Raw genomic sequence first — 27,729 nt, forward strand, 5'->3', positions numbered from 1 at the left:
CCCTGCACAGCCCTGCACAGCCCCGCACAGCCCTGCACAGACAGCCCCGCACAGCCCTGCCCTGCACAGCCCAGCACAGCCCCGCACAGCCCTGCACAGCCCCCTGCACAGCCCTCCACAGCCCTCTCCACAGCCCTGCCCTCCACAGCCCTCCACAGCCCTCCACAGCCCTCTCCACAGCCCTGCCCCTCCACAGCCCTGCACAGCCAGGATCTCTCCAGATGGAGGGTTGACCACATGTGACTAACAGTTCAGTTGTACTTTGTTGGGGGGTGAAGTGCCTTGATCAAGGGCACAACGGCAGGAGATGGTAGGTCTGCATGGGATCAGACACAGCAGCCTTCCAGTGTCAATCATGCTTAGTTTATTAAGGCTATAACAATAGTCATGAAAATGTGAATAAACCCTTAATTAAGTGTGAATAAACAGGTGTCTATAGCATAATGTCATTTGTGAATTTCGGTGAACATAGTTTAATGGACCGACTTGGAAAAAGACAGCTCCTACACTTCTTTCACCCCAAATCAAGAGTAGATGTAATATTCATATTTATTCATTCCTATGTTGTTAATAAATCAAACAGATTGATATCATAAAAGACAAAATGTAGGTTATAGGAGGATTTTAATCATAACTGTTGGCATTTCATCTCCATCATCATGTCTCGCGGTGATACGGAAACGATCTGTATTTGATCAGGTAAAGAATCGGTAATTTTGGTCGATTCCGGTTGCTCGATTTCTACCGATAAAAAGCAAAGCTCGAGCTTGTCGGTTTGGAAAGTCCCGGGATGCCCGGTTAATGCCATTCATTGATCTGATGCGAGCCATCCAGGACGACCGCTGACGTAACATATATTACAACGCAACAAGGATACATTTGATGTTACATTTGATGTTACATTTGATATTACATTTGATGTTACATTTGATGTTACATTTGATATTACATTTGATATTACATTTGATGTTACATTTGATGTTACATTTGATATTACATTTGATGTTACATTTGATGTTACATTTGATATTACATTTGATGTTACATTTGATGTTACATTTGATATTACATTTGATGTTACATTTGATGTTACATTTGATATTACATTTGATGTTACATTTGATGTTACATTTGATATTACATTTGATATTACATTTGATGTTACATTTGATATTACATTTGATATTACATTTGATGTTACATTTGATGTTGGTTTATGAGCGGCTGGATATTACAGGCACCAGGGGGCAGGGAAACAATGATGCACTTCAGGAACACTATCGACCTCTGTGCTAAATCAGCACGATAACCAAGTCAATGCAAGAGCAGCGGATCATGGACTTCTGGATTTAATGTCCAGCGGAACTGACTAGCTTCTGCTTGTGGAAGATCTTCATATTGCATTTTGTTGCAGTAGAGTTGCTGCTGCCCGGTCTCTCTCTCTCCCTCCGTCTCTCTCCTTCTCTCTTCCTCTCCGTCTCTCTCTCTCCCTCTCCGTCTCTCTCTCTCCGTCTCTCTCCCCGTCTCTCTCTCCCTCCGTCTCTCTCCCTCCGTCTCTCTCCCTCTCCGTCTCTCTCCCTCTCTCCCTTCGTCTCTCTCTCTCCCCCCGTCTCTCTCCCTCTCCGTCTCTCTCTCTCCCCCTCCGTCTCTCTCCCTCTCTCCCTTCGTCTCTCTCTCCCCGTCTCTCTCTCCCTCCCTCCGTCTCTCTCTCTCCCCGTCTCTCTCTCCCTCCCTCCGTCTCTCTCTCTCCCCGTCTCTCTCTCCCTCCCTCCGTCTCTTCCTCTCCGTCTCTCTCCCCCGTCTCTCTCTCTCTCTCTCTCTCTCCCCGTCTCTCTCTCCGATCCAACGTTGTTGTCAGTGATCTAACATGGCGACTGTACCAGTATATTGCATCTGCAGATTACCGTACGACGTTACCCAGTTTATGATCGAATGTGACGCGTGCAAGGACTGGTTTCACGGAAGGTAAACGCCTGAATGTATCGTGTTGTTTTTCTGTCCGTCCACGGTGTGTTTTGCAGGGGGATTTGAACGTTTGACAGGTTATCTTTGTCGACATGTGAATTTACCAGAAAAACGAGGCCGCTGAAGAAGGAAGGCGGAGTTAAACATACATGACTGGGTCGGGACATTTTACCGAATAACACCGATATATTTACTCTGTAATATATTCACCTAAATACGAAGCTTTGTTCGGATAACTGGGTTGTATTTCATGCTGGTTTTCCATCTGTATGTGCTGTGGTGTTTTATGGTCTGTGGACGTTATAAAAGTCCTCTGACAGCAGGACAGACAGTAGCTAAACATCTCCATCATGTTTTAGCCTGTCCCGTCGTTAAACCACACAGTACTGTGGTGTTTTATGGTCTGTGGACGTTATAAAAGTCCTCTGACAGCAGGACAGACAGTAGCTAAACATCTCCATCATGTTTTAGCCTGTCCCGTCGTTAAACCACACAGTACTGTGGTGTTTTATGGTCTGTGGACGTTATAAAAGTCCTCTGACAGCAGGACAGACAGTAGCTAAACATCTCCATCATGTTTTAGCCTGTCCCGTCGTTAAACCACACAGTACTGTGGTGTTTTATGGTCTGTGGACGTTATAAAAGTCCTCTGACAGCAGGACAGACAGTAGCTAAACATCTCCATCATGTTTTAGCCTGTCCCGTCGTTAAACCACACAGTACTGTGGTGTTTTATGGTCTGTGGACGTTATAAAAGTCCTCTGACAGCAGGACAGACAGTAGCTAAACATCTCCATCATGTTTTAGCCTGTCCCGTCGTTAAACCACACAGTACTGTGGTGTTTTATGGTCTGTGGACGTTATAAAAGTCCTCTGACAGCAGGACAGACAGTAGCTAAACATCTCCATCATGTTTTAGCCTGTCCCGTCGTTAAACCACACAGTACTGTGGTGTTTTATGGTCTGTGGACGTTATAAAAGTCCTCTGACAGCAGGACAGACAGTAGCTAAACATCTCCATCATGTTTTAGCCTGTCCCGTCGTTAAACCACACAGTACTGTGGTGTTTTATGGTCTGTGGACGTTATAAAAGTCCTCTGACAGCAGGACAGACAGTAGCTAAACATCTCCATCATGTTTTAGCCTGTCCCGTCGTTAAACCACACAGTACTGTGGTGTTTTATGGTCTGTGGACGTTATAAAAGTCCTCTGACAGCAGGACAGACAGTAGCTAAACATCTCCATCATGTTTTAGCCTGTCCCGTCGTTAAACCACACAGTACTGTGGTGTTTTATGGTCTGTGGACGTTATAAAAGTCCTCTGACAGCAGGACAGACAGTAGCTAAACATCTCCATCATGTTTTAGCCTGTCCCGTCGTTAAACCACACAGTACTGTGGTGTTTTATGGTCTGTGGACGTTATAAAAGTCCTCTGACAGCAGGACAGACAGTAGCTAAACATCTCCATCATGTTTTAGCCTGTCCCGTCGTTAAACCACACAGTACTGTGGTGTTTTATGGTCTGTGGACGTTATAAAAGTCCTCTGACAGCAGGACAGACAGTAGCTAAACATCTCCATCATGTTTTAGCCTGTCCCGTCGTTAAACCACACAGTACTGTGGTGTTTTATGGTCTGTGGACGTTATAAAAGTCCTCTGACAGCAGGACAGACAGTAGCTAAACATCTCCATCATGTTTTAGCCTGTCCCGTCGTTAAACCACACAGTACTGTGGTGTTTTATGGTCTGTGGACGTTATAAAAGTCCTCTGACAGCAGGACAGACAGTAGCTAAACATCTCCATCATGTTTTAGCCTGTCCCGTCATTAAACCACACAGTACTGTGGTGTTTTATGGTCTGTGGACGTTATAAAAGTCCTCTGACAGCAGGACAGACAGTAGCTAAACATCTCCATCATGTTTTAGCCTGTCCCGTCGTTAAACCACACAGTACTGTGGTGTTTTATGGTCTGTGGACGTTATAAAAGTCCTCTGACAGCAGGACAGACAGTAGCTAAACATCTCCATCATGTTTTAGCCTGTCCCGTCGTTAAACCACACAGTACTGTGGTGTTTTATGGTCTGTGGACGTTATAAAAGTCCTCTGACAGCAGGACAAGACAGTAGCTAAACATCTCCATCATGTTTTAGCCTGTCCCGTCGTTAAACCACACAGTACTGTGGTGTTTTATGGTCTGTGGACGTTATAAAAGTCCTCTGACAGCAGGACAGACAGTAGCTAAACATCTCCATCATGTTTTAGCCTGTCCCGTCGTTAAACCACACAGTACTGTGGTGTTTTATGGTCTGTGGACGTTATAAAAGTCCTCTGACAGCAGGACAGACAGTAGCTAAACATCTCCATCATGTTTTAGCCTGTCCCGTCGTTAAACCACACAGTACTGTGGTGTTTTATGGTCTGTGGACGTTATAAAAGTCCTCTGACAGCAGGACATGACAATAGCAGCCCGCTGTCCTCCACACAGACACTCTGAACAACTGGCCGTTCATACACATTGCAGTGCTGGCTTGCTGTCTACATTTTCTCTGGAAAATGATCCAAATGGCTTCAACATTTTCACAGCATGTATTTGAAAGTAATTCTATTCTCTGGAGTGTGTTTCACCAAGCCAGGTTCATCAGTTTAGCTCGTCGATAATAATGGAAGTCTGACAGGTCTTTTTTTGCTTTATTTTAAATGTTGTTACGACGTCATTTGTACGTTTAATTATCCGTCACTGATCGATCACTTTCTTTTTTCGATCACTTATTGCAAACAGGCGTTTTCAAATCAGGAGAAGATATTTAGGCGCGTTAACATTAACCCTTTGGTGCAAGACTACAATGTGTCATTCAGTATTACGCTGCCCTGCTTCACTGTATCATCTGCTGAACAGGGGCAACACACCTCTCAAACCTCTCTCACATCTCTCTCAAACCTCTCTCACATCTCTCTCACGTCTCTCACACACCTCTCTCATCTCTCTCTCACATCTCTCTCAAATCTCTCTCTCTCAAATCTCTCTCTCTCAAATCTCTCTCTCAAATCTCTCTCTCAAATCTCTCTCTCAAATCTCTCTCACATCTCTCTCTCACATCTATCTCTCTCAAATCTCTCTCAAATCTCTCTCACATCTCTCTCACATCTATCTCTCTCAAATCTCTCTCACATCTCTCTCACATCTCTCTCACATCATGGATGCCAGTTGAGCGATGCGTTATTATTCGTGCGAATATCACGAAACCTGGCCGATACCAGAAATATTCAAAGTAATGAAGGTGTAGCTGTGATCCTTGTTTTGATGATGTGTTTTATGGAGGCTGTCTGTCGTAGCTCATTTGAAATGATCCCTGGGTTGCCACCTGCTGAATCCCAGTAGCCTGGTAACCCAAACGGTCTCCATTATTCCCACTTCATGCTAGGGGTTAGCCATTACACTACTTTATTACTGTATTAGAAAACTAGGCATCAACCCGATATACACTACATGATCAAAAGTATGTGGACACCTGCTCGTCGAACTTCTCATTACAAAATTATGGGCATTGATATGGACTTGGTCCCCCTTCGCTGCTATAACAGCCTCCACTCTTCTGGGAAGGATTTCCACTAGATGTTGGAACATTGCTGCTATAACAGCCTCCACTCTTCTGGGAAGGCTTTCCACTAGATGTTGGTACATTGCTCCTATAACAGCCTCCACTCTTCTGGGAAGGCTTTCCACTAGATGTTGGAACATTGCTGCTATAACAGCCTCCACTCTTCTGGGAAGGCTTTCCACTAGATGTTGGATCATTGCTGCTATAACAGCCTCCACTCTTCTGGGAAGACTTTCCACTAGATGTTGGAACATTGCTGCTGGGATTTGCTTCCATTCAGCCACATGAGCATTAGTGAGGTCGGGCACTGATGTTGGGCGATTAGGCCTGGCTCGCAGTCGGTGTTCCAATTCATTCCAAAGGTGTTCAATGGGGTTGAGGTCAGGGCTCTGTGCAGGCCAGTCAAGTTCCCTACACACCGATCTCGACAAACCATTTCTGTATGGACCTCGCTTTGTGCACAGGGGCATTGTCATGCTGAAACAGGAAAGGGTCTTCCCCAAACTGATGCCACAAAGTTGGAAGCACAGAATCATCTAGAATGTCATTGTATGCTGTAGTGTTAAGATTTCCCTTCACTGGAACTAAGGGGCCTGAACCATGAAAAACTGTCCCAGACCATTATTCCTCCTCCACCAAACTTTACAGTTGGCACTATGCATTGGGGCAGGTAGTGTTCTCCTGGCATCCGCCAAAACCAGATTTGTCTGTCAGACTGCCAGATGGTGAAGCGTGATTCGTCACTCCAGAGAACGCGTTTCCACTGCTCCAGAGTCCAATGGCAGCGAGCTTTACACCCCTCCTGCCGACGCTTGGCATTGAGCATGGTGATCTTAGGCGGCTGCTCGGCCCTGGAAACCCATTTCATGAAGCTCCCGAAAAAACTGTTATTGTGCTGACGTTGCTTCCAGAGGCAGTTTAGTACCGTAGTGAGTGTTGGAACTGAGGACAGATCATTTTTACTTGCTTCAGTACTCGGCGGTCCCGTTCTGTGAGCTTGTGCGGCCTACCACTTCGCGGCTGAGCCGTTTTTGCTCCTAGTTGTTTTCACTTCACAATGACAGCACTTACAGTTGACCAGGGGGGAGGCTCTAAATCTGACGAACTGACTGGCTGGAAAGGTGGCATCCTATGATGATGCCATGTTGAAATTCACAGAGCTCTTCAGTAAGGGCCATTCTACTGCCAATGTTTGTCTATGGAGATTGCATGGCTGTGTGCTCAATTTTATACACCTGTCAGCAACGGGTGTGGCTGAAATAGCCAAATGCACTAATTTGAATGGGTGTCCACATACTTTTGTATATATAGTGTACCTGCCTGGTAGGGTGCATACTCATAGTTGTGTGTGTGTATATATATATATATATACAGACAAGATGACGTCCCTCTCCCCCCGCCGTCCCTCTCTTATAGGCTATATATGAGGGGTATATACAGGGTATTACGGTACAGAGTCAATGTGGAGGCTATATACAGGGTATTACGGTACAGAGTCAATGTGGAGGCTATATACAGGGGGCACCGGTACAGAGTCAATGTGGAGGCTATATACAGGGGGTACCGGTACAGAGTCAGTGTGGAGGCTATATACAGGGGGTACCGGTACAGAGTCAATGTGGAGGCTATATACAGGGGGCACCGGTACAGAGTCAATGTGGAGGCTATATACAGGGGGTACCGGTACAGAGTCAATGTGGAGGCTATATACAGGGTGTTACGGTACAGAGTCAATGTGGAGGCTATATACAGGGGGTACCGGTACTGAGTCAATGTGGAGGCTATATACAGGGGGTACCGGTACAGAGTCAATGTGGAGGCTATATACAGGGGGTACCGGTACAGAGTCAATGTGGAGGCTATATACAGGGGGTACCGGTACAGAGTCAATGTGGAGGCTATATACAGGGGGCACCGGTACAGAGTCAATGTGGAGGCTATATACAGGGGGTACCGGTACAGAGTCAATGTGGAGGCTATATACAGGGTGTTACGGTACAGAGTCAATGTGGAGGCTATATACAGGGTGTTACTGTACAGAGTCAATGTGGAGGCTATATACAGGGGTTACCGGTACAGAGTCAATGTGGAGGCTATATACAGGGGGGTAGCGGTACAGAGTCAATGTGCATGCGGGGATTCAGGTTAGTCGAGGTAATGTGTACAATAGATAGATAATAAACGGCGAGTAGCAGCAGGGTACGAACTCTGAGTCCCGAGTCGCTCAGCGGTCTAAGGCACCGTATCTCAGTGCTAGAGGCGTCACTACAGACCCTGGTTCAATTCCAGGCTGTATCACAACTGGCCGTGATTGGGAGTCCCATAGGGCGGTGCACAATTGGCCCAGCGTCGTCCGGGGAAGGCAGTCATTGTAAATAACAATTTGTTCTTATTGACTGACTTGCCTGGTTAAATAGAAAACAAAAGGGGGGGGGGTCAATGTAAATAGTCCGTTGGCCATTTGATTCAGCAGTCTGATGGTTTGGGGGTAGAAGCTGTTAAGGAGCCTTTTGGACTTAGACTTGGCAGAGAGGAGAGTCTATGATTTGGGTGACTGGAGTCTCTGACGATGTTTTGGACCTTCCTCTCCTTGAAAGCGGCAACTCTAGCCTTTTAGCTCGGTGCGGATGTTACCTGTAATCCATGGCTTCTGGTTGGGATATCAGCTTGTTAATGATATTGTCTCGATATCAGTAGCATGGTTGTTTCTATCCTAAATATAACTACAGTAACTCCCATGGAAGTGTTTCGGTTTAGTGCCAGGCTCGCTAGTCTAGTGTTGTCTGCCTGGCTGGAATCACTAACACTACATCATAATGTAATGTCATAGTAATGACATAAGGCTGTTATTAACATGATTTAGAGCTTGTAAAGCTGTTCTGAACCATGTCTGTCAGATCTGCTATTTGTATTTATTATGGATCCCCATTAGTTCCTGCCAAGGCAGCAGCTACTCTTCCTGGGGTTTATTATGGATCTCCATTAGTTCCTGCCAAGGCAGCAGCTACTCTTCCTGGGGGTTTATTATGGATCATCATTAGTTCCTGCCAAGGCAGCAGCTACTCTTCCTGGGGTTTATTATGGATCCCCATTAGTTCCTGCCAAGGCAGCAGCTACTCTTCCTGGGGTTTATTATGGATCCCCATTAGTTCCTGCTAAGGGTGCAGCTACTCTTCCTGGGGTTTATTATGGATCCCCATTAGTTCCTGCCAAGGCAGCAGCTACTCTTCCTGGGGTTTATTATGGATCCCCATTAGTTCCTGCCAAGGCAGCAGCTACTCTTCCTGGGGTTTATTATGGATCCCCATTAGTTCCTGCCAAGGCAGCAGCTACTCTTCCTGGGGTTTATTATGGATCCCCATTAGTTCCTGCCAAGGCAGCAGCTACTCTTCCTGGGGTTTATTATGGATCCCCATTAGTTCCTGCCAAGGCAGCAGCTACTCTTCCTGGGGTTTATTATGGGTCCCCGTTAGTTCCTGCCAAGGCAGCAGCTACTCTTCCTGGGGTTTATTATGGATCCCCGTTAGTTCCTGCCAAGGCAGCAGCTACTCTTCCTGGGGTTTATTATGGATCCCCGTTAGTTCCTGCCAAGGCAGCAGCTACTCTTCCTGGGGTTTATTATGGATCCCCATTAGTTCCTGCCAAGGCAGCAGCTACTCTTCCTGGGGTTTATTATGGATCCCCATTAGTTCCTGTCAAGGCAGCAGCTACTCTTCCTGGGGTTTATTATGGATCCCCATTAGTTCCTGCCAAGGCAGCAGCTACTCTTCCTGGGGTTTATTATGGATCCCCATTAGTTCCTGCCAAGGCAGCAGCTACTCTTCCTGGGGTTTATTATGGATCCCCATTAGTTCCTGTCAAGGCAGCAGCTACTCTTCCTGGGGTTTATTATGGATCCCCATTAGTTCCTGTCAAGGCAGCAGCTACTCTTCCTGGGGTTTATTATGGATCCCCATTAGTTCCTGCCAAGGCAGCAGCTACTCTTCCTGGGGTTTATTATGGATCCCCATTAGTTCCTGTCAAGGCAGCAGCTACTCTTCCTGGGGTTTATTATGGATCCCCATTAGTTCCTGCCAAGGCAGCAGCTACTCTTCCTGGGGTTTATTATGGATCCCCATTAGTTCCTGCCAAGGCAGCAGCTACTCTTCCTGGGGTTTATTATGGATCCCCATTAGTTCCTGTCAAGGCAGCAGCTACTCTTCCTGGGGTTTATTATGGATCCCCATTAGTTCCTGCCAAGGCAGCAGCTACTCTTCCTGGGGTTTATTATGGATCCCCATTAGTTCCTGCCAAGGCAGCAGCTACTCTTCCTGGGGTTTATTATGGATCCCCATTAGTTCCTGCCAAGGCAGCAGCTACTCTTCCTGGGGTTTATTATGGATCCCCATTAGTTCCTGCCAAGGCAGCAGCTACTCTTCCTGGGGTTTATTATGGATCCCCGTTAGTTCCTGCCAAGGCAGCAGCTACTCTTCCTGGGGTTTATTATGGATCTCCATTAGTCCCTGCCAAGGCAGCAGCTACTTTTCCTGGGGTCCAGAAAAACTAAGGCCGTTTATACAATTTTAACAACATTACAATACCTTCAGACTGTGTGCCCTCAGACCACTCCACTATCACATATGTACAATTCAAAATCTATGTGTACGTGTGTGTGTGTGTATGCTCCTATGTTTGTGTCTCTTCACAGTCCCCGCTGTTCCATAAGGTGTATTTTTACCTGCTTTTTAAATCTGATTCTCCTGCTGCATCAGTTACCTGATGTGGAATAGAGTTCCATGTAGTCATGGCTCTATGTAGTACTGTGTGCCTCCCATAGTCTGTTCTGGACTTGGGGACTGTGAAGAGACCTCTGGTGGCATGTCTTGTGGGGTATGGATGGGTGTCTGAGCTGTGTGCTAGTATTTTAAACTGACACCTTTTACAAAAACAAGTAGTGATGAAGTCAATCTCTCCTCCACGTTGAGCAGTGAGAGATTAACATGCATGTCATTAATATTAGCTCCCCGTGTACATTTAAGGGATAGCTGTGCTGCCCTGTTCTGAGCCAACTGCAATTTTACCAAGTCCCTCTTTGTGGCACCTGACCACACGACTGAACAGTAGTCCAGGTGTGACAAAACTAGGGCCTGTAGGACCTGCCTTGTTGATAGTGTTGTTAAGGTAGAAACTAGGGCCTGTAGGACCTGCCTTGTTGATAGTGTTGTTAAGAAGGTAGAAACTAGGGCCTGCAGGACCTGCCTTGTTGATTGTGTTGTTAAGAAGGTAGAAACTAGGGCCTGTAGGACCTGCCTTGTTGATAGTGATGTTAAGAAGGTAGAAACTAGGGCCTGTAGGACCTGCCTTGTTGATAGTGATGTTAAGAAGGTAGAAACTAGGGCCTGTAGGACCTGCCTTGTTGATAGTGTTGTTAAGAAGGTAGAAACTAGGGCCTGTAGGACCTGCCTTGTTGATAGTGTTGTTAAGAAGGTAGAAACTAGGGCCTGTAGGACCTGCCTTGTTGATAGTGATGTTAAGAAGGTAGGAACTAGGGCCTGTAGGACCTGCCTTGTTGATAGTGATGTTAAGAAGGTAGAAACTAGGGCCTGTAGGACCTGCCTTGTTGATAGTGCTGTTAAGAAGGTAGAAACTAGGGCCTGTAGGACCTGCCTTGTTGATAGTGTTGTTAAGAAGGTAGAAACTAGGGCCTGTAGGACCTGCCTTGTTGGTAGTGTTGTTAAGAAGGTAGAAACTAGGGCCTGTAGGACCTGCCTTGTTGATAGTGTTGTTAAGAAGGTAGAAACTAGGGCCTGTAGGACCTGCCTTGTTGATAGTGATGTTAAGAAGGTAGGAACTAGGGCCTGTAGGACCTGCCTTGTTGATAGTGTTGTTAAGAAGGTAGAAACTAGGGCCTGTAGGACCTGCCTTGTTGATAGTGTTGTTAAGAAGGTAGAAACTAGGGCCTGTAGGACCTGCCTTGTTGGTAGTGTTGTTAAGAAGGTAGAAACTAGGGCCTGTAGGACCTGCCTTGTTGATAGTGATGTTAAGAAGGTAGAAACTAGGGCCTGTAGGACCTGCCTTGTTGATAGTGTTGTTAAGAAGGTAGAAACTAGGGCCTGTAGGACCTGCCTTGTTGATTGTGTTGTTAAGAAGGCAGAGCATCTCTTTATTATGGACAGACTTCTCCCCATCTTATCTAACGTTGTATCAATATGTTTTGACCATGACAGTTTACAATCCAGGGCTACTCCAAGCTGTTTAGTCTCCTCAACTTTCTCAATTTCCACATTTATTTATTACAAGATTGAGTCGAGGTTTAGGTTTAGTGAATGATTTGTCCCAAATACATTGCTCTTAGTTTAGTTAGTTAGTTTAGTTAGTTAGTTTAGTTAGTTTAGTTTCTTTTAGTTTTAGAAATATTTAAGATGAATTTGTTCCTTTCCACCCATTCTGAAACTAATTGCAGCTTAAATCAAATCCAATGCTGAATACAACAGGTGTAGTAGACCTCACAGTGAAATGCTGAATACAACAGGTGTAGTAGACCTTACAGTGAAATGCTGAATACAACAGGTGTAGTAGACCTCACAGTGAAATGCTGAATACAACAGGTGTAGTAGACCTCACAGTGAAATACTGAATACAACAGGTGTAGTAGACCTTACAGTGAAATGCTGAATACAACAGGTGTAGTAGACCTCACAGTGAAATGCTGAATACAACAGGTGTAGTAGACCTTACAGTGAAATGCTGAATACAACAGGTGTAGTAGACCTTACAGTGAAATGCTGAATACAACAGGTGTAGTAGACCTCACAGTGAAATGCTGAATACAACAGGTGTAGTAGACCTCACAGTGAAATGCTGAATACAACAGGTGTAGTAGACCTTACAGTGAAATGCTGAATACAACAGGTGTAGTAGACCTCACAGTGAAATGCTGAATACAACAGGTGTAGTAGACCTCACAGTGAAATGCTGAATACAACAGGTGTAGTAGACCTCACAGTGAAATGCTGAATACAACAGGTGTAGTAGACCTCACAGTGAAATGCTGAATACAACAGGTGTAGTAGACCTCACAGTGAAATACTGAATACAACAGGTGTAGTAGACCTTACAGTGAAATGCTGAATACAACAGGTGTAGTAGACCTCACAGTGAAATGCTGAATACAACAGGTGTAGTAGACCTCACAGTGAAATGCTGAATACAACAGGTGTAGTAGACCTCACAGTGAAATGCTGAATACAACAGGTGTAGTAGACCTCACAGTGAAATGCTGAATACAACAGGTGTAGTAGACCTCACAGTGAAATACTGAATACAACAGGTGTAGTAGACCTTACAGTGAAATGCTGAATACAACAGGTGTAGTAGACCTCACAGTGAAATGCTGAATACAACAGGTGTAGTAGACCTTACAGTGAAATGCTGAATACAACAGGTGTAGTAGACCTCACAGTGAAATGCTGAATACAACAGGTGTAGTAGACCTCACAGTGAAATGCTGAATACAACAGGTGTAGTAGACCTCACAGTGAAATGCTGAATACAACAGGTGTAGTAGACCTTACAGTGAAATGCTGAATACAACAGGTGTAGTAGACCTCACAGTGAAATGCTGAATACAACAGGTGTAGTAGACCTCACAGTGAAATGCTGAATACAACAGGTGTAGTAGACCTCACAGTGAAATGCTGAATACAACAGGTGTAGTAGACCTTACAGTGAAATGCTGAATACAACAGGTGTAGTAGACCTCACAGTGAAATGCTGAATACAACAGGTGTAGTAGACCTTACAGTGAAATGCTGAATACAACAGGTGTAGTAGACCTCACAGTGAAATGCTGAATACAACAGGTGTAGTAGACCTCACAGTGAAATGCTGAATACAACAGGTGTAGTAGACCTCACAGTGAAATGCTGAATACAACAGGTGTAGTAGACCTCACAGTGAAATGCTGAATACAACAGGTGTAGACCTCACAGTGAAATGCTGAATACAACAGGTGTAGTAGACCTCACAGTGAAATGCTGAATACAACAGGTGTAGTAGACCTCACAGTGAAATGCTGAATACAACAGGTGTAGTAGACCTCACAGTGAAATGCTGAATACAACAGGTGTAGTAGACCTCACAGTGAAATGCTGAATACAACAGGTGTAGTAGACCTCACAGTGAAATGCTGAATACAACAGGTGTAGTAGACCTCACAGTGAAATGCTGAATACAACAGGTGTAGTAGACCTCACAGTGAAATGCTGAATACAACAGGTGTAGTAGACCTCACAGTGAAATGCTGAATACAACAGGTGTAGTAGACCTCACAGTGAAATGCTGAATACAACAGGTGTAGTAGACCTCACAGTGAAATGCTGAATACAACAGGTGTAGTAGACCTCACAGTGAAATGCTGAATACAACAGGTGTAGTAGACCTTACAGTGAAATGCTGTATACAACAGGTGTAGTAGACCTTACAGTGAAATGCTGAATACAACAGGTGTAGTAGACCTCACAGTGAAATGCTGAATACAACAGGTGTAGTAGACCTCACAGTGAAATGCTGAATACAACAGGTGTAGTAGACCTCACAGTGAAATGCTGAATACAACAGGTGTAGTAGACCTCACAGTGAAATGCTGAATACAACAGGTGTAGTAGACCTCACAGTGAAATGCTGAATACAACAGGTGTAGTAGACCTCACAGTGAAATGCTGAATACAACAGGTGTAGTAGACCTCACAGTGAAATGCTGAATACAACAGGTGTAGTAGACCTCACAGTGAAATGCTGAATACAACAGGTGTAGTAGACCTCACAGTGAAATGCTGAATACAACAGGTGTAGTAGACCTCACAGTGAAATGCTGAATACAACAGGTGTAGTAGACCTCACAGTGAAATGCTGAATACAACAGGTGTAGTAGACCTCACAGTGAAATGCTGAATACAACAGGTGTAGTAGACCTCACAGTGAAATGCTGAATACAACAGGTGTAGTAGACCTCACAGTGAAATGCTGAATACAACAGGTGTAGTAGACCTCACAGTGAAATGCTGAATACAACAGGTGTAGTAGACCTCACAGTGAAATGCTGAATACAACAGGTGTAGTAGACCTCACAGTGAAATGCTGAATACAACAGGTGTAGTAGACCTCACAGTGAAATGCTAAATACAACAGGTGTAGTAGACCTCACAGTGAAATGCTGAATACAACAGGTGTAGTAGACCTCACAGTGAAATGCTGAATACAACAGGTGTAGTAGACCTCACAGTGAAATGCTGAATACAACAGGTGTAGTAGACCTCACAGTGAAATGCTGAATACAACAGGTGTAGTAGACCTCACAGTGAAATGCTGAATACAACAGGTGTAGTAGACCTTACAGTGAAATGCTGTATACAACAGGTGTAGTAGACCTTACAGTGAAATGCTGAATACAACAGGTGTAGTAGACCTCACAGTGAAATGCTGAATACAACAGGTGTAGTAGACCTCACAGTGAAATGCTGAATACAACAGGTGTAGTAGACCTCACAGTGAAATGCTGAATACAACAGGTGTAGTAGACCTCACAGTGAAATGCTGAATACAACAGGTGTAGTAGACCTCACAGTGAAATGCTGAATACAACAGGTGTAGTAGACCTCACAGTGAAATGCTGAATACAACAGGTGTAGTAGACCTCACAGTGAAATGCTGAATACAACAGGTGTAGTAGACCTCACAGTGAAATACTGAATACAACAGGTGTAGTAGACCTTACAGTGAAATGCTGAATACAACAGGTGTAGTAGACCTCACAGTGAAATGCTGAATACAACAGGTGTAGTAGACCTTACAGTGAAATGCTGAATACAACAGGTGTAGTAGACCTCACAGTGAAATGCTGAATACAACAGGTGTAGTAGACCTCACAGTGAAATGCTGAATACAACAGGTGTAGTAGACCTCACAGTGAAATGCTGAATACAACAGGTGTAGTAGACCTTACAGTGAAATGCTGAATACAACAGGTGTAGTAGACCTCACAGTGAAATGCTGAATACAACAGGTGTAGTAGACCTCACAGTGAAATGCTGAATACAACAGGTGTAGTAGACCTCACAGTGAAATGCTGAATACAACAGGTGTAGTAGACCTCACAGTGAAATACTGAATACAACAGGTGTAGTAGACCTTACAGTGAAATGCTGAATACAACAGGTGTAGTAGACCTCACAGTGAAATGCTGAATACAACAGGTGTAGTAGACCTTACAGTGAAATGCTGAATACAACAGGTGTAGTAGACCTCACAGTGAAATGCTGAATACAACAGGTGTAGTAGACCTCACAGTGAAATGCTGAATACAACAGGTGTAGTAGACCTCACAGTGAAATGCTGAATACAACAGGTGTAGTAGACCTCACAGTGAAATGCTGAATACAACAGGTGTAGTAGACCTCACAGTGAAATGCTGAATACAACAGGTGTAGTAGACCTCACAGTGAAATGCTGAATACAACAGGTGTAGTAGACCTCACAGTGAAATGCTGAATACAACAGGTGTAGTAGACCTCACAGTGAAATGCTGAATACAACAGGTGTAGTAGACCTCACAGTGAAATGCTGAATACAACAGGTGTAGTAGACCTCACAGTGAAATGCTGAATACAACAGGTGTAGTAGACCTCACAGTGAAATGCTGAATACAACAGGTGTAGTAGACCTCACAGTGAAATGCTGAATACAACAGGTGTAGTAGACCTCACAGTGAAATGCTGAATACAACAGGTGTAGTAGACCTCACAGTGAAATGCTGAATACAACAGGTGTAGTAGACCTCACAGTGAAATGCTGAATACAACAGGTGTAGTAGACCTCACAGTGAAATGCTGAATACAACAGGTGTAGTAGACCTCACAGTGAAATGCTGAATACAACAGGTGTAGTAGACCTCACAGTGAAATGCTGAATACAACAGGTGTAGTAGACCTCACAGTGAAATGCTGAATACAACAGGTGTAGTAGACCTCACAGTGAAATGCTGAATACAACAGGTGTAGTAGACCTCACAGTGAAATGCTGAATACAACAGGTGTAGTAGACCTCACAGTGAAATGCTGAATACAACAGGTGTAGTAGACCTCACAGTGAAATGCTGAATACAACAGGTGTAGTAGACCTTACAGTGAAATGCTGAATACAACAGGTGTAGTAGACCTTACAGTGAAATGCTGAATACAACAGGTGTAGTAGACCTCACAGTGAAATGCTGAATACAACAGGTGTAGTAGACCTCACAGTGAAATGCTGAATACAACAGGTGTAGTAGACCTCACAGTGAAATGCTGAATACAACAGGTGTAGTAGACCTCACAGTGAAATGCTGAATACAACAGGTGTAGTAGACCTCACAGTGAAATGCTGAATACAACAGGTGTAGTAGACCTCACAGTGAAATGCTGAATACAACAGGTGTAGTAGACCTCACAGTGAAATGCTGAATACAACAGGTGTAGTAGACCTCACAGTGAAATACTGAATACAACAGGTGTAGTAGACCTTACAGTGAAATGCTGAATACAACAGGTGTAGTAGACCTCACAGTGAAATGCTGAATACAACAGGTGTAGTAGACCTTACAGTGAAATGCTGAATACAACAGGTGTAGTAGACCTCACAGTGAAATGCTGAATACAACAGGTGTAGTAGACCTCACAGTGAAATGCTGAATACAACAGGTGTAGTAGACCTCACAGTGAAATGCTGAATACAACAGGTGTAGTAGACCTTACAGTGAAATGCTGAATACAACAGGTGTAGTAGACCTCACAGTGAAATGCTGAATACAACAGGTGTAGTAGACCTCACAGTGAAATGCTGAATACAACAGGTGTAGTAGACCTCACAGTGAAATGCTGAATACAACAGGTGTAGTAGACCTCACAGTGAAATACTGAATACAACAGGTGTAGTAGACCTTACAGTGAAATGCTGAATACAACAGGTGTAGTAGACCTCACAGTGAAATGCTGAATACAACAGGTGTAGTAGACCTTACAGTGAAATGCTGAATACAACAGGTGTAGTAGACCTCACAGTGAAATGCTGAATACAACAGGTGTAGTAGACCTCACAGTGAAATGCTGAATACAACAGGTGTAGTAGACCTCACAGTGAAATGCTGAATACAACAGGTGTAGTAGACCTCACAGTGAAATGCTGAATACAACAGGTGTAGACCTCACAGTGAAATGCTGAATACAACAGGTGTAGTAGACCTCACAGTGAAATGCTGAATACAACAGGTGTAGTAGACCTCACAGTGAAATGCTGAATACAACAGGTGTAGTAGACCTCACAGTGAAATGCTGAATACAACAGGTGTAGTAGACCTCACAGTGAAATGCTGAATACAACAGGTGTAGTAGACCTCACAGTGAAATGCTGAATACAACAGGTGTAGTAGACCTCACAGTGAAATGCTGAATACAACAGGTGTAGTAGACCTCACAGTGAAATGCTGAATACAACAGGTGTAGTAGACCTCACAGTGAAATGCTGAATACAACAGGTGTAGTAGACCTCACAGTGAAATGCTGAATACAACAGGTGTAGTAGACCTCACAGTGAAATGCTGAATACAACAGGTGTAGTAGACCTCACAGTGAAATGCTGAATACAACAGGTGTAGTAGACCTCACAGTGAAATGCTGAATACAACAGGTGTAGTAGACCTCACAGTGAAATGCTGAATACAACAGGTGTAGTAGACCTCACAGTGAAATGCTGAATACAACAGGTGTAGTAGACCTCACAGTGAAATGCTGAATACCTCACAGTGAAATGCTGACTTACAAGCCCTTAATAACCAACAATGCAGTTTTAAGAAAATTCCCCCCAAAAAGTAAGAAATAACAATAACAAATAATTAAAGAGCAGCAGTAAATAACTATATACAGGGGGTACCGGTACAGAGTCAATGTGGAGGCTATATACAGGGGGTACCGGTACAGAGTCAATGTGGAGGCTATATACAGGGTATTACGGTACAGAGTCAATGTGGAGGCTATATACAGGGGGTACCGGTACAGAGTCAATGTGGAGGCTATATACAGGGTATTACGGTACAGAGTCAATGTGGAGGCTATATACAGGGTATTACGGTACAGAGTCAATGTGGAGGCTATATACAGGGGGTACCGGTACAGAGTCAATGTGGAGGCTATATACAGGGGGTACTGGTACAGAGTCAATGTGGAGGCTATATACAGGGTATTACGGTACAGAGTCAATGTGGAGGCTATATACAGGGGGTACCGGTACAGAGTCAATGTGGAGGCTATATACAGGGGGTACCGGTACAGAGTCAATGTGGAGGCTATATACAGGGGGTACCGGTACAGAGTCAATGTGGAGGCTATATACAGGGGGTACCGGTACAGAGTCAATGTGGAGGCTATATACAGGGGGTACCGGTACAGAGTCAATGTGGAGGCTATATACAGGGGGTACCGGTACAGAGTCAATGTGGAGGCTATATACAGGGGGGTACCGGTACAGAGTCAATGTGGAGGCTATATACAGGGGGTACCGGTACAGAGTCAATGTGGAGGCTATATACAGGGATGTACCGGTACAGAGTCAATGTGGAGGCTATATACAGGGGGTACCGGTACAGAGTCAATGTGGAGGCTATATACAGGGGGTACCGGTACAGAGTCAATGTGGAGGCTATATACAGGGTATTACGGTACAGAGTCAATGTGGAGGCTATATACAGGGGGGTACCGGTACAGAGTCAATGTGGAGGCTATATACAGGGGGTACCGGTACTGAGTCAATGTGGAGGCTATATACAGGGGGTACCAGTACAGAGTCAATGTGGAGGCTATATACAGGGGGTACCGGTACAGAGTCAATGTGGAGGCTATATACAGGGGCTACCGGTACAGAGTCAATGTGGAGGCTATATACAGGGGGTACCGGTACAGAGTCAATGTGGAGGCTATATACAGGGGGTACCGGTACAGAGTCAATGTGGAGGCTATATACAGGGGGTACCGGTACAGAGTTAATGTGGAGGCTATATACAGGGGGTACCGGTACAGAGTCAATAGTGGGGCTATATACAGGGGGTACCGGTACAGGAAATGTGCGCCGGTGTCGAGGTAATTGAGGTAATATGTACATGTAGGTAGAGTTATTAAAGTGAATATGCACAGATAATAAACAGAGAGGAGGTGGGGGGGGGGGGGGCAATGCAAAAAGTGTTGCAGTCATTTCAGTCGCTGTAGTCGCTGACGTGTATAGTGTTGAGTCATCCGCATACATAGACACTCTGGCTTTACTCAAAACCAGTGACATGTCGTTAGTAAAAATTTAAAAAGGAGCCTAGACAGCTGCCCTGGGGAATTCCTGATTCTAACTGGATTGTGTTGGAGAGGCTTCCATTAAAGAACACCCTCTGTGTTCTGTTAGACAGGTAACTCTTTATCCACATTATAGCAGGGGGTGTAAAGCCATTATAGCAGGGGGTGTAAAGCCATTATAGCAGGGGGTGTAAAGCCATAACACATACGTTTTTCCAGCAGCAGATTATGATCGATAATGTCAAAAGCCGCACTGAAGTCTAACAAGACAACCCCCTCAATCTTTTTATTATCAGCCAATCATCAGTAATTTCTGTAAGTGCTGTGCTTGTTGAATGTCCTTTCCTATAAGCATGCTGGAATTCTGTTGTCAATTTGTTTACTGTGAAATAGCATTGTATCTGGTCAAACACTAAGAGTTGAAGTTTACTAATGGTTGGTAACAGGCTGATTGGTCGGCTATTTGAGCCAGTAAAGGGGGCTTTACTATCCTTAGGTAGCGGATTGACTTTTGCTTCCAGGCCTGAGGGCACATGCTCTCTAGTAGGCTTAAATTGAAGATGTGGCAAATAGGAGTGGCAATATCGTCCTCTATTATCCTCAGTAACTTTCCATCCAGATTGTCAGACCCAGGTGGCTGGTCTTAGTTGATAGACAACAACAACAAAAAATTCACCTCTTTCACAATGACTTTACGGAATTCTTGTCTTTCATATTTTGGTCCGATATACTTGGATGTGTAGTGTCAGCGTTTGTTGCTGGCATGTCATCGATACGTTTGTTTATCTTGCCAATTAAAGAAATCTATAAAGTAGTTGTCAATATCAGTGGGTTTAGTGATGAATGAGCATCTGGTTCAATGAACGAAGGAGCAGTTTCCTTTTTTGCCCAACATTTAATTTAAGGTGCTCCAAAAGCTTTTTATATAATTAATTTTTGTTTCATAGTATATTTTATTTTTTATTTAGTTTAGTCGCATGATTTCTTAATTTGCACAACGTTTTCCAATAGGATGTACTGCCAGAATTATTTGCCTTTTGACTCAATTGATCAATTCCTCATCAATCCACGGGGGTTTTTACAGTCATTTTCTTAATTGGTGCTTATTATTAAATGGAAAAAGCAATTACATAAATGTGTCAAGTGCAGCGTCTGTTTGCTCCTCATTACCAGCAAATATTCTTTACATCATCATAAGATGAAAATTACTACAAAACTTATTGTATGACCTCTTATACACTATATTAGGCCCAGCCTTTGGAACTTTGGTTTTCCTAGATATGGCTATTATATTGTGATCACTATATCCTATGGATTTGGATACTGCTTTAAAGCAAATATCTGCAGCATTAGTAAAGATGTGATCAATACATGTTGATGATTTAATTCCTGTGCTGTTTGTAACTACCCTGGTAGGTTGGCTGATAACCTGATCCAGGTTGCAGACACTGGTTACAGTTTGAAGGTTTTTCTTCAGTGGGCGGCTTGACGAAAGCCAGTCAATATTTAAATCACCCTGAAAATATACCTCTCTGTTGATATCACATACATTATCAAACATTTCACACACATTATCCAGATACTGACTGTTAGCACTTGGTGGTCTATAGCAGCTTCCCACCAGAATGGGCTTTAGGTGAGGACAGATGAACCTGTAGCCATATTACTTCAACAGTATTTAACATGAGATCCACTCTAATCTTTACAGGAATGTGGTTCTGAATATAGACCGTAACATCACCCCCATTGGCTTTTCTGTCGATGTTATAACTATGTGTCGCTACCGCTGTATCATCAAAGGTGTTATCTAAGTGAGTTTCAGAGATAGTCAGAATATGAATGTCATCTGTTACAAGCAAGTTATTGACTTCATGGACCTGTTTTTTTTCTGGGCTATTATTTAGGACTTTTCTGCTTTGCTTGATTGTTTTTATTGCTTTACTAGAAAGCTTATCAGAAGTAGACTTGCTCATGTTATTTATATTGGAGATGATAGTGCAGGGTGAGCTGCATAAAGTGGTCTTCCTACTAGGGCACACCGCCTCAGTGTTAACAGTATAACTCTGGTTCATAGGCACATGATTACTGCATACAATAGCTGTAGGATCAACAGAAATATTCAGAGCAGTTCGGGAGACATAAATGAAGTTCATTATATTGAGTCTGCCAACGCCCCTGGGATAATGTACATTTGATGAGGCATTATGACAACTCATTGTCACAAAGGTAGGGATTAAGTGAGCTGGTCCTGGATCATTTACCAGTCATGGCTTCAACTCAACCTTGAAATGCCTGAGCCCAGATGGACTCTGTAATTTCTATAGAGTATCTTCTGTTTCCAGGTGCCAAAGTTATCTATAAAAGGGATTCCAACAGAGCTTTTTATTTTACCAGGTAAGTTGACTGAGAACACATTCTCATTTACAGCAACGACCTGGGGAATAGTTTCAGGGGAGAGGAGGGGAATGAGCCAATTGGAAGCTGGGGATGATTAGGTGGCCGTGATGGTATGAGGGCCAGATTGGGAATTTCGCCAGGACACCGGGGTTAACACCCCTACTCTTACCATAAGTGCCATGGGATCTTTAGTGACCACAGAGAGTCAGGACACTCATTTAACATCCCATCCGAAAGACAGCACCCTACACAGGGCAACGTCCCCAATCACTGCCCTGGGGCATTGGGATATGTTTTAGACCAGAGGAATGAGTGCCTCCTACTGGCCCTCCATCACCACTTCCAGCAGCATCTGGTCTCCCATCCAGGGACCGACCAGGACCAACCCTGCTTCGCTTCAGAAGCAAGCCAGCAGTGGGATGCAGGGTGTTATGCTGCTGGCTACAGTACTATTTTAGCCAGGTGTGTAATGCCAGTAGCTTGCTGAATCTTTCATACCCGCAGCTCAACCATGGTGCCGGACCTGAAATAATTGGCCGCTTATTGGAATCTTTCAGCGCTAGAATCAGTTCTTTAAAATCAATTGTCAGAAGTTCCGAGCCAACCCTCCTGAAGTCATTTGACCCCACATGGACTACGAAAAAGAACGCACTTGGTAGTGTGTACCGATGCTCAACCACATGACTTTAATGGATTTCGCCTTTTGAGTTGTCGTCTCGTTGAAATGTTCTTACTCTTTGAAATGACTGCTGGACTTGTTGACTGCTCGATCCACACAGCAGACCCTTATCATAAACGACACTGGTCTGGTCGTGTGTCACCTGTTCGGGAAGATTCAACTCTCAACGTGATGTAGTCCTATACTCATTTATTTCCATGATGGTGGAGAAGCTGAGTCACATTAGCCTCCATCTCCTCCCTTCATCTCCAACGACCCCATCAGTCCCTGTTGCCCTCATTCACTCAGAGGAATACTGTGTTGCACATGTAGCGCGAGATTTTATGTGCCGTCATTACGTCATGTACCTACGTTATAAAGGTATACACGGTAGCTTTGACATCGGTTTTTAACATCGGCGTTAAACTCGACATCAGGCCGATACCGATGTTGGCTTTTTTTTTAGCTAATATCGTCCGATTCCGATACGTTAACTGATATATCGTGCATCCCTGAAGGAAACATTGTCACAACTTTACAAGGTCTCTCGTTCAGCGTTCAACATACGTCTCTGATGGTGTAGCAGTATAGTATAGTATAGTATAGTATAGTATAGTATAGTATAGTATACAGACATAAGATGGTAAAGAATTAGGCCAACGGTTATGGATGAAGACCGTCCTGAAAATAAACACGTCTATGGCAGCACATGTAGTCAGGATGAGAAGAGAGGAGAAAAGTCGGGAGGAGAAGAGAGAAGAAAATGATTTTTATAAACATGGTATTTAATTGTTTATTTTTGGAACGATTCCTACGGAGACAGCGGGTCGTTAGTCTTCTGTCACAGCCCTAGTTAAAATGCGCTGTGTGTCATAAACATGTTGCTTTGTGGCTAATTAATGTTTGACTGAGAGTTATTGGACCGTGAGTGTGGCTACGTTATGACAGGGACAAGGTCTGTGTGGAGCCACTACATGCTGATGAAGCTTCAGCAGAACTCAAGCCATGACTCAACGCTGAACTCTGGCACCACTGGCTGGTGTTCAGAAAGCCTCAGACATTGGCCAGTTTTATGTTAAAGAAGCTATGGGTCCTACAGGTTTTAAATAAGCTGTGGTGATTTATTCACAAGACACAGTCGGACATTGTTTTGACTGGGATGAAGCCAGCTTTGATGTGATTCTATTAATCTGCTATTTTAAACATGAGTTAACGACAGACAGTAAACAGAGTTGTTCGGTGCTCTGCTGAGGGTCTGTCATCCAGTGATCACATCCAACATCTTTTACTGTGTTGCAATGCACTTTCAATAACGTTTGATTCGATTTGAGCAGAGAGGAATCCCTTGTAGTTCTGTCTCAGCCATAGAGGACTCTAAATCAAATCAAATGACATTTATTTATATAGCCCTTCTTACATCAGCTGATATATCAAAGTGCTGTACAGAAACCCAGCCTAAAACCCCAAACAGCAAGCAATGCAGGTGTAGAAGCACGGTGGCTAGGAAAAACTCCCTAGAAAGGCCAAAACCTAGGAAGAAACCTAGAGAGGAACCAGGCTATGAGGGGGTGACCAGTCCTCTTCTGGCTGTGCCGGGTGGAGATTATAACAGAACTTGGCCAAGATGTTCAAATGTTAATAAATGACCAGCAGGTTAAAATAATAATAATCATAGTAGTTGTCGAGGGTGCAACAAGTCAGCACCTCAGGAGTAAATGTCAGTTGGCTTTTCATAGTCGATCATTGAGTGTATCTCTACCGCTCCTGCTGTCTCTAGAGAGTTGAAAACAGCAGGTCTGGGACAGGTATCACGTCCGGTGAACAGGTCAGGGTTCCATAGCCGCAGGCAGAACAGTTGAAACTGGAGCAGCAGCACGGCCAGGTGGACTGAGGACAGCAAGGAGTCATCATGCCAGGTAGTCCTGAGGCATGGTCGTAGGGCTCAGGTCCTCCGAGAGAGAGAGAGAAAGAAAGAAAGTGAGAATTAGAGAGAGCATATTAAAATTCACACAGGACACCGGATAAGACAGGAGAAATACTCCAGATATAACAGACTGACCCTAGCCCCCCGACACATAAACTACTGCAGTATAAATACTGGAGGCTGAGACAGGAGTGGTCAGGAAACACTGTGGCCCCATCCGATGATACCCCCGGACAGGGCCAAACAGGAAGGATATAACCCCACCCACTTTGCCAAAGCACAGCCCCCACACCACTACAGGGATATCTTCAATCACCAACTTACCATCCTGAGACAAGGCCGAGTATAGCCCACAAAGATCTCCGCCATGGCACAACCCAAGGGGGGGCGCCAACCCAGACAGGAAGACCACGTCAGTGACTCAACCCACTCAAGTGATGCACCCCTCCTAGGGACGGCATGGAAGAGCACCAGTAAGCCAGTGACTCAGCCCCTGTAATAGGGTTAGAGGCAGAGAATCCCAGTGGAGAGAGGGGAACTGGCCAGGCAGAGACAGCAAGGGCGGTTCGTTGCTCCAGAGCCTTTCTGTTCACCTTCACACTCCTGGGCCAGACTACACTCAATCATATGACCTACTGAAGAGATGAGTCTTCAGTAAAGACTTAAAGGTTGAGACCGAGTCTGCGTCTCTCACATGGGTAGGCAGACCATTCCATAAAAATGGATCTCTATAGGAGAAAGCCCTGCCTCCAGCTGTTTGCTTAGAAATTCTAGGGACAATTAGGAGGACAAAAGCATGGATTAATTTTTCTGCGTCATTTTTGGACAGAAGGTTTCTGATTTTTGCAATGTTACGTAGATGGAAAAAAGCTGTCCTTGAGACAGTCTTGATATGTTCGTCAAAAGAGAAATCATGGTCCAGAGTAACGCCGAGGTCCTTCACAGTTTTATTTGAGACGACTGTACAACCATCAAGATTAATTGTCAGATTCAACAGAAGATCTCTTTGTTTCTTGGGACCTAGAACAAGCATCTCTGTTTTGTCCGAGTTTAAAAGTAGAAAGTTTGCAGCCATCCACTTCCTTTTGTCTGAAACACAGGCTTCTAGCGAGGGCAATTTTGGGGCTTCACCATGTTTCATTGAAATGTACAGCTGTGTGTCGTCCGCATAGCAGTGAAATTTAACATTATGTTTTCGAATGACATCCCCAAGAGGTAAAATATATAGTGAAAACAGTAGTGGTCCTAAAACGGAACCTTGAGGAACACCGAAATTTACAGTTGATTTGTCAGAGGACCAACCATTCACAGAGACAAATTGATATCTTTCCGACAGATAAGATCTAAACCAGGCCAGAACTTGTCCGTGTAGACCAATTTGGGTTTCCAATCTCTCCAAAAGAATGGGGTGATTGATGGTATCAAAAGCAGCACTAAGGTCTAGGAGCACGAGGACAGATGCAGAGCCTCGGTCTGACGTCATTAAAAGGTCATTTACCACCTTCACAAGTGCCGTCTCAGTGCTATGATGGGGTCTAAAACCAGACTGAAGCATTTTGTATACATTGTTTGTCTTCAGGAAGGCAGTGAGTTGCTGCGCAACAGCTTTTTCAATTTTTTTTGAGAGGAATGGAAGATTCGATATAGGCCGATAGTTTTTTATATTTTCTGGGTCAAGGTTTAGCTTTTTCAAGAGAGGCTTTATTACTGCCACTTTTAGTGAGTTTGGTTCACATCCGGTGGATAGAGAGCCGTTTATTATGTTCAACATAGGAGGGACAGGAAGCAGCTCTTTCAGTAGTTTAGTCGGAATAGGGTCCAGTATGCAGCTTGAAGGTTTAGAGGCCATGATTATTTTCATCATTGTGTCAAGAGATATAGTACTAAAACACTTTATCTCCCTTGATCCTAGGTCCTGGCAGAGTTGTGCAGACTCAGGACAACAGAGCTTTGGAGGAATACGCAGATTTAAAGAGGAGTCTGTAATTTGCTTTCTAATGATCATGATCTTTTCCTCAAAGAAGTTCATAAATTTATTACTGCTGAAGTGAAAGCCATCCTCCATTTGCGAAGGCTGCTTTTTAGTTAGCTTTGCGTTAGTATCAAAAAGAAATTTCGGATTGTTCTTATTTTCCTCAATTAAGTTGGAAAAATAGGATGATCGAGCAGCAGTGAGGGCTCTTCGATACTGCACGGTACTGTCCTTCCAAGCTAGTCGGAAGACTTCCAGTTTGGTGTGGCGCCATTTCCGTTCCAATTTTCTGGAAGCATGCTTCAGAGCTCGTGTATTTTCTGTATACCAGGGAGCTAGTTTCTTATGACAAATGTTTTTAGTTAACTGATTTTTGTCCTCTGACGTCCTTGGGTAGGCAGAGGGAGTCTGGAAGGGCATCAAGGAATCTTTGGGTTGTCTGAGAATTTATAACATGCCTTTTGATGCTCCTTGGTTGGGGTCTGAGCAGATTATTTGTTGCGATTGCAAACGTAATAAAATGGTTGTCCGATAGTCCAGGGTTATGAGGAAAAACATTAAGATCCACAACATTTATTCCATGGGACAAAACTAGGTCCAGAGTATGACTGTGGCAGTGAGTAGGTCCAGAGACATGTTGGACAAAACCCACTGAGTCGATGATGGCTCCGAAAGCCTTTTGGAGTGGGTCTGTGGACTTTTCCATGTGAAAATTAAAGTCACCAAAAATTTGAATATTATCTGCTATGACTACAAGGTCCGATAGGAATTCAGGGAACTCGGTGAGGAACGCTGCATATGGCCCAGGAGGCCTGTAAACAGTAGCTATAAAAAGTGAGTGAGTAGGCTGCATAGATTTCATGACTA

General features: G+C 44.1%; 1 protein-coding gene across 4 annotated transcripts in view; it reads left to right on the forward strand.

The window, feature by feature from the left end:
* Positions 1 to 1,289: 1,289 nt before the first annotated feature.
* LOC106566264 (lysine-specific demethylase phf2) overlaps positions 1,290 to 27,729 on the forward strand; it is a 215,829-nt gene continuing 189,389 nt past the window's right edge. The window contains exon 1 of one of the 4 annotated variants that reach the window (XM_082959534.1): positions 1,290 to 1,965. In XM_082959534.1, the coding sequence (XP_082815660.1) occupies positions 1,868 to 1,965 (98 nt within the window). In that variant the 5' untranslated portion in view covers positions 1,290 to 1,867. The remainder of the gene's footprint in view (positions 1,966 to 27,729) is intronic. The other 3 variants (XM_082959532.1, XM_082959536.1, XM_082959535.1) reach the window with 3 other exon arrangements.

Source organism: Salmo salar, chromosome 12 (assembly GCF_965601325.2).
Source record: "Salmo salar chromosome 12, fSalSal1, whole genome shotgun sequence".
NCBI classification, from domain to species: domain Eukaryota; kingdom Metazoa; phylum Chordata; class Actinopteri; order Salmoniformes; family Salmonidae; genus Salmo; species Salmo salar.